General features: G+C 39.8%; 1 protein-coding gene across 1 annotated transcript; it reads left to right on the plus strand.

Moving 5' to 3' along the window:
* Positions 1-2,367: 2,367 nt before the first annotated feature.
* On the plus strand, positions 2,368-7,617 carry p2ry4 (pyrimidinergic receptor P2Y4). Its single transcript, XM_034136038.1, has 2 exons — positions 2,368-2,600; positions 5,420-7,617. The coding sequence occupies exon 2, from the start codon at positions 5,470-5,472 to the stop codon at positions 6,559-6,561; it is 1,092 nt and encodes a 363-aa protein (XP_033991929.1). The 5' UTR covers positions 2,368-2,600; positions 5,420-5,469; the 3' UTR covers positions 6,562-7,617.
* Positions 7,618-8,189: the final 572 nt, after the last annotated feature.

Below are 8,189 nucleotides of genomic sequence, written 5' to 3' on the forward strand. Positions count from 1 at the left end.
ATGAAAGAGGTGTGTTTGTGTTTAGGGGCTGTAGATATAATTATGTTGTAATTGTAATGTTTTATTTTATTTCAACAGTGAGCTACAAAGACAATCAGATTATGAATGAACAGTATGAAATTCATCAACATTGAAATATATTTTATTATCAAAATAATATTTAACTGTTATCAAAACTTAGTGCAACTGTAGAAGCTTGCTCTGTTGTCTCACTGAAATAATAACTTTTACCACGTTTTTTACAGACAATATTGAGAGATAAATAGTAGCAGTTCTCACTATGTGTTAAATAGCTTTGCCTTCAATACCTTAAATTAGAAAGCTGACAAAGTAATATTGCTTGTTAACATGTAACCCTTTGCATGGAAAAACCCCTCAACTTCACTGATGTGTAGGTGATCTAGTATTTAGTATTGTTTAATGGAATGTATATCAGTGTATTAAAGTCAATACTTCATTTATTTAAACCAATATCTTTCTTGATTCTTTGTACAGTATGAAAAAAGAGTATTTGTACCTGTGCTGAAGTTCACTGCTGTGAGGAGTCCAGTTCTGTCTCTCACTCTCTGGTCCAGCCTGTCTGCATCACCTGGAAACTTTAAACAAACAGATATATATGTAAAGAACCATGTGTACAAACAATATAACTTATTTTCTTCTGTTGAACATGTTGGATTGTGTATTGTCCGAGTCAGGGTCCTTTTTATTTTACTGTAACTTTGGAAGTTGTGTTACCAATGCTTACTGTTTATTTGATACCAATTTGGTAATACAATTAATAAAAACAACAAGATTTGGGTTTGTTCTTCAGATATGACTGACGTTAACGTGTAAGCTCAATAATGAACTCCAGCTCAACCAACCATATTGTAATATCCAAGTAATCATCTTGAAATATGACATTAATAATTGTAATATACGCACATCTTATTGTGAGGTTGATTTCACATACACTACTTCGACGTTAGCTTGTCTACATACTTGAGCATAGCGGATTTAAATTAACCTTAGCGATGCATACAGTTCCTACCTACATAATAAAATATCTCTCTAAGTTACAAGGATGACCTTATTTTACCAACCTCAAACAGAAGCCGTTTGTTCTACAGTATTATCCCACTTAACGCTTAACACTTGTCTATTTCGTTTTAACCTTCATATATACAGTCTATGGTTTTAACTTGCAGGCTATTAGCATCGTTAGCACAGATGTAGCTACCACTCGCTTACACGCTAACCCAAGCCTTAACATTCATTACGTAGCTGATTAAAATCATAAACACATAAATAAGTACTCGAATTTCACTTACCGCAAAACCGCATTCATGCACCGTCTGTTTTAACCGCAGAGCGAGTCACAATAGTCCGATATAAGCATGAAGACACGGACCGTTAGCCCCGCAGTCATCCGGTTCGACCTGACTATGGCTGTGACTGTGGGTGTTTCTCAATCGCGAGTACGCTTGCTTGGTAGCACATGTCTGCCGAGCATCTTGCTTCAGAAGCGAGTCAAGAATACTTCCTGGCATTCGGAAAACGAAGTGTGGAACACGCTAGCAAGTGTGCAGGTGTGCGTCATATGAGAGGCCCCGCCTTACATCTTCCGCCACAGATTTGGGGAAATTGGTCCGTGCGCAAAGCATTGTGGGGATTTTAAGACCGCGGAGTCTACTCATGTGCAGCCTCGATATTTCTCCAAACGGAGTACGCCGGGCTCGGTAGATTTCCAAGTATGCTGGAGATTGGAACAGTACTTCGGCGGCACTCGATGACGTAGTATGCTTGAAATAGTGGCTCTGAAGCAGCTTTACTCGCGATTGAGAAACACCCCCTGTGTGTGACTGACCCGAGCCTCGTCGTTGTGATAGCTCCGCCCCTTCGCTCCAACCCCCCTCCCTCCCCCCACATCTACAGGTGAAAATTACTTTTGCGACACATTCATCGCAAAGTGTAGCAAAAGTCAAGGCCGCAGATTCGTCGATTTATACTGCCACAGAGCAGATTCGTGAAGTTGTAATGACTGATTTGAGAGGTTGTAATAACCAAGTTGCAGTTGTAATGGAAAATATATTTAAAAAATATATATTTTTCTGCAAGTGAACATTTCATCACTAAGTTCATTTTTTTTCTACAAGCTACAAAACTTTTATTTTTATTCTGTGACTTCAAATTTGGTTCACAGATACATGGATATTTTATACAAGTGTAAATGTATGCACACAAACTCAGATTTTTTGAAGTACTCACATCAGGTTTTACACGCTCTCGCATTTTGCACCATATCTACCTTCATAACACTCAAGGCTGTTTTGGGGCGGTAGTTTTGTCCACTCAGCAATGTGAGTTCCCATTTCAGCCTCACAGTGCTCTCTGTGCTCAGTGCACCGTAGAGCTGCATGTACCCCCCCCCATCCCATAAGACTTACACCGAAAAATAACTTGTAGTGCGTATCCAATGTGCTCCAGCTGGACGGCTGACGAAGACGACGGAGGGAGAGGAGCAGCTAGTGGATCCCGGCTGAAAAGTGAAGACGACTTCTCTGGAGCGACGGGACCGACAGCAGCCTGACGCCAGCCCCGTGTTTAGGATCCCGTTTGGGGTGAGTATCCGCACTGTGTCACGAGAACTCGGTTCCTATGTTTGTGTGACCGAGGTGGATAAGGATTTTTGCAAAAACAAACATTGGTGGAAAGTGTATTTATTTATTCAAGTACTTTTGAAGCTCTTACTGCTGTAGTTCACTTTATCGCTGTACCTCTACTCCACTATGTCAAAGGGAAACGTTTAGTTTACTTTCCTTTTAGAGCTAGTTAATGGTTACACTTTGTTTGAAGTTATTTAACAGTAAAAACAGGAATAGCTCCAACATAACCTCCTACAGCATCAAGTTAAACTTACATGCATCTATAATAATGACAACTATAGGAATACTATATCAAGCCTCCTATATTGTTGTATTACTCTTATTAACACTCCATGGGACTATGCTTAAGTGGATGTTGGTACTTTTTCCTGACTTTTTTTATATAATACTTTGCTTGATTAGACATAAGACATAGTCTTTTTACCCAGTGGCATGACTACTTTAATTAAATACAGGATGCATTTCCACAAAAACACTATGTCTTTAATGTTACTTAAATGTATAATCAAGCAAAGTAGTATATGAAAAAACAAATTCAATCACCATTCAATATTGGAGTGATCCAATATTCAAAAATGTTTTACGTTTTTGATCTACACATTTATTTGCCTTTAAAGAACTGTGTGTTACAGTTTTGTATTTATGTTTTCATTTTCCACCTTTGTTTTGAAATGTTTTCCTCCTTGTGTCTTCTCTGTTCCTTCTTCCTGTGTTTGCCTTCCTGTCGTTAGTTTCCCTGGTGTGTCTGATTGTCTGATTGTGTTCACCTGTTGCCCTTGTGTTTCTGCCTCCCTCACCCCAGCTGTGTCTTGTCTTGTGATTACCCCTCCCTGTATTTAGTCTGGTCTTCCCCTGTGTGCCTTGTCGGTTCATTGTTGGTTTTTCCTGTCTCCCTCCATGTTGGTCACGATCGTTTTTGGTATTGTATCTTCCTCGTGTTACCTATGTGTTTCATGCAATGTTATTTACGTTCATCAGCTTTTTTATTAAAGCTCACTTTTGTTTTGAAACCCGCTTCCCTTTTAATCTGCATTTGGGTCCTACCTTTTGCCGAACCTTAACACTGTGGTGGGAATTTATTTATCAAATGTGGATAGAGAATCAAACCATTCAGCCGTCTTTGTCATATTTAATTTCTTGCAAGAAAGTTGAGTCAGTCATACAGAGAGCATACAGTATGCAGAGTGACAGACAATCGAGTTTGGGTTGCATATTTAAAGGGGACCTATCATGCAAAATGCACTTTTGTACGTCTTTTATACATGAATATGTGTCCCCGGTGTGTCAGGGAATTCACCAATTGTCAGAAAACACAACCCTCTCTCTTTTCCTCCATACCCAAATCTCTAAAAACGGGGCTGCAACGGAGCTGATACAGTCTGATACAGATTTGAAATTGTTCTGACGTCAGAAACGGGGAGCTCCGCCTATATGGGCAACTCTCCACCTATCAGGAGACAGCCACGGCCATTGCCGCTCGAAAGTGCTGGAGACGCTGTAGTACATATGCCAGGCCTGTAAGTGGCGCTGTAGTCTGCCACAAAAGCAGCGAAGAAGACTTCTCACAGAATCAGCCCTTGCAAAAACAAGGCTAAAAAAGAGCAAATAGAGCGAAATGAGGCATGGCTAAAATGCATGATCTGTTTGGTATTTTGAAAAAAAAACTTCACAGACATGTTTTATATAGGTATGGCCCTACAATATATTATTAGATGATAGCATGATAGGTCCACTTTAAACAAAGAGAGAGGAGACAAGGAGGGGGTGAGGTTGGTGATACTGAAAGGAGCATTCTGGAAGTTAGGGAGGTAGGGAGGTAGGGAGGCCATATCAGGATGTTCTCAGTTCACCTGAGTTAAAGGTCATACTGTTGGTGCACATAGAGTGTAACTAACAACATTGCAACAAATCTTCTTAATAAGAAATGTTCCCAAGCTTAGCTAAGATGTGTGAGGAGTAGTAAACATTGGCAAATAAGAATCACACAATGATATTATTTAAGTAAGTGAGTATAATATTTTTCTATTACAAGAACTTGCACAACAAATACAGAAGAGACAAAACAAAATATCACATAATAGGCATGTACAATAATACACAGAGGTGGATGAAGTACTCCGATCTTTTACTTGAGTAAAAGTAGAAGTACCAGAGTGTAGTAATACTCTGTTACAAGTAAAAGTCCTGCGTTCAAAATGTTACTCAAGTGAAAGTACTAAAGTATTTGCATCAAAATATTATAAGTAAAAGTACTTATTATGCAGATTGGTCCATTTAATTATAATATATATCATGTGTCTTGATTATTGATGCATTAATGTGTTATCAAAGCTGGTAAAGGTGCAGCTAGTTTTAATTACTTTTTAGGCTGTAGGGTAGCTTGTGAATTTACTCCAAGTGTAACTAAAGTCTTATTTAAGTTTTGATTATAGTTCACACCTTTAATCCAAATCTGTAAATTAACTAAAGGTATTCAATAAATGTAGTGGAGTAAAAGTGCACAATTTACCTCTGAATTAGAGTAGAAGTCAAATGTAGCATAACATTGAAATACTCAAGTAAAGTACAAGTATCTCAAAATTGTACTTGAGTAAATGCTCTTAGTTACTTTACACCACTGATAATACATATATGAATACACACAACTCAGAAGCCAACAAGAAAACTCAGAAAGAAAAACACAAATTGAAAACTACAAGAACCAGATCACTCATGAATACTTGCTTGAGTTTAATGACATGTAGATGTCACAGAGTTTTTCTCTTGCTTTGCAGGATCGGTCACCTGCTGCCTTGAAAGTGCTACACTGAGAAGTTGCATCACAATGGAGACAATCATCAGCAGCCCTGCATCGCACAACCAGTCGTCGGTGTTCACCACAATATTCAACTCGAGCTGTCGCTTTGATGAGGAGTTCAAATACATCCTGCTGCCTGTGTCCTACAGCCTGGTGTTTGTGGTGGGCTTCGTGCTCAATGCCACCGCTCTGTGGGTGTTCCTGCAGATGCGCCCGTGGAACCCCAGCACCGTGTTCATGTTCCACCTCGCCCTGTCCGACTTCCTGTACGTCCTCTCCCTGCCAACCTTGATCTACTACTACGCCAACCGCAGTCACTGGCCCTTTGGAGTGGTCGCCTGCAAAATAGTGCGCTTCCTCTTCTATGCAAACCTCTACTGCAGCATCCTCCTCCTCACCTGCATCAGCGTGCACCGTTACCTGGGCATCTGCCACCCAATCAAGGCGCTGACCCTTGTGAAGTCCCGCCATGCCCACCTGGTGTGCGGCATGGTGTGGGTCATGGTGAGCGTGTGCCTGGTGCCCAACCTCATTTTCGTCACCACCTCCAGGAGGGACAATGACACCCTGTGCCATGACACCACCAGCCAGGGGGCCTTTGAGGAGTATGTGGACTACAGCTCTGTGGTCATGGTGCTCCTGTTTGGCGTCCCGTTTCTGGTCATTATGGTGTGTTACTGCTTGATGGCGCGGGCGCTGTGCCGACCCAGACAGGGATTGTCTTCCAGCCAGCAGGGCACCGCCACAAGTCAGAAGTCCATTAAACTCATCATCGTGGTGTTGGTGGTGTTTGCTGTGAGCTTCGTTCCATTTCACATCACACGGACGCTCTACTACACCTCCCGTGTGTTGAATCTTGACTGTAAATTCCTCAACATTGTCAACTTTACTTACAAGATCACCAGGCCTCTGGCCAGCATCAACAGCTGTATTGACCCAATCCTGTATTTCATGGCTGGGGACCACTACCGGTCCAAAATGATATCTGTTCTGAGAGCAAGAAGACAGACGACAAGCAGCCAGACACCTGAACGTTCACAAACACGGCCGAAAAATCACCATGACATCGCTCTGGCGTATAAAAACACAGCTCTTAAAGCCAGTGAAGATTCTGAGTAATAGTGGGAACTATTGCATGAATCTGAAGTATTTGTCTTCGAACATTTGTAACTGCTCAAACTGTGGCATCTGTTTGTTCTTCCTTTTTTTTTTGTACTGAAAAATGTAGAAGATAATTAGTTTACTGTACCATTAACTTACAGTATATGCTTTCAATTCATCAATGTTGTGTAATGCCTGTGTTCAACAGGCATAAAGACCATGTTTTAATTTCCCTCACTCTTTTGAGGTTACTGTGTTTGTGTGGGAAGGAGTGTGAACTCTTTCCTTACTTACAACCCTTCTACCACAATTGGATTATAAGTCAAAACACAACTTATGAAAGACAGTATTCACGCTGCTGTATACTGTATTTTGTGAGGATAGAAAGAATAACAGTATAAAATGGCAGAAGAAATCTTTACTTTTAAATTATGGGAACAGAAACTGAGCAACTTTGTTAGTTGTTCACAGCTGCCTTGAAGTAAATTATAGTAACTGAATTGTTGTCATCAATTTGACCATTACTGATCTAAGTGTTAAAGTTCATTTCTGACGAAAGACGACAGACAGTCTGGCTATTTTCTCAGAAATGAGGAAATTATGAGGCAATCCAATGTCAGTGTGTTACCCAGAAACTGCAGCTATCGTCAGTTCTGGGTCCCAGCTGTTTTTGTCCTTCAACTTTCACAGCTGTCTTTTGTTTGACTGTGGAGTAAAAGCAAAGAGACTGCTCTGAACGAGACATATCTTTTCAAACCACCCACGCCCCATTCGAGGGATAAGAGATTTTCCTATTTTCCCTTTTACCTTTGGGATTGATACATGGAATGTTAAGCCCGTTTTTTTCTTGATGGTTTTTGCAACATGTGAAAGCAGCGTTCAAAACTTAATTACAGAGCATTTCTCCCTCCGCACTGGTTTTTATTGTTGACATACTGTATGAACCAATGCTGTAGCAGATGTATTCATAAAGCTATGCGTCACATGTTGTGCTTGTGATATTTGGTGTGAGCACTGTCTTTGAAGATGTATTTGTAATGACAGTTAGATATGTAATAAAGTGTTACATAATAAGTAACTGGTATGTACTGTATGCAATGTATCATTATCACATTATGCAACGACTGTTTCCTCTCTTGCCAGGGTGAATATCTTGTGATATCACTAAGCTCTGATTTCTTCTTCTATAACTCACACTCAGGAAAAGAGTGATGTAAAGTGATCTATGAATTTAGGGTACAGCATCATATCTGCCAGTTCTGAAAACCTTAAATACATGTGTTTAGTCAGACTGAAACTAACACAGCTCGCTGTCAGTGAGGACAGTACTACTGTCGTTAAGTACAATTTAAAGTACTTTTACTGAGTGTTTCCCTTTCCTGGTCCTATATTCTTGTACTGTATAATTCTGAAAGGGAAATATTGTATTTTTTTCTCCACTACATTTATCTGATAACTTCATTTAACTTTAAGATTCAGATGAATAGGAGAACATATAACAATAATAATCCATAAGTATATCTCAATACAATAATATATACTTTTCTTACATGGGCTGTTGTGCAGAATGAGTACTTTTACTTTTGGTTCCTCATTATATTTAAAGTTTAAAAATGCAGGATGTTTCGTAGAGTATTTTTACACTG

Source organism: Trematomus bernacchii, unplaced genomic scaffold (assembly GCF_902827165.1).
Source record: "Trematomus bernacchii unplaced genomic scaffold, fTreBer1.1, whole genome shotgun sequence".
Lineage (NCBI taxonomy): Eukaryota > Metazoa > Chordata > Actinopteri > Perciformes > Nototheniidae > Trematomus > Trematomus bernacchii.

Bases quoted from the DNA above. Each gene is read 5' to 3' on its own strand.
- p2ry4 (XM_034136038.1), top strand. From the start codon at position 5,470: ATGGAGACAATCATCAGCAGCCCTGCATCGCACAACCAGTCGTCGGTG.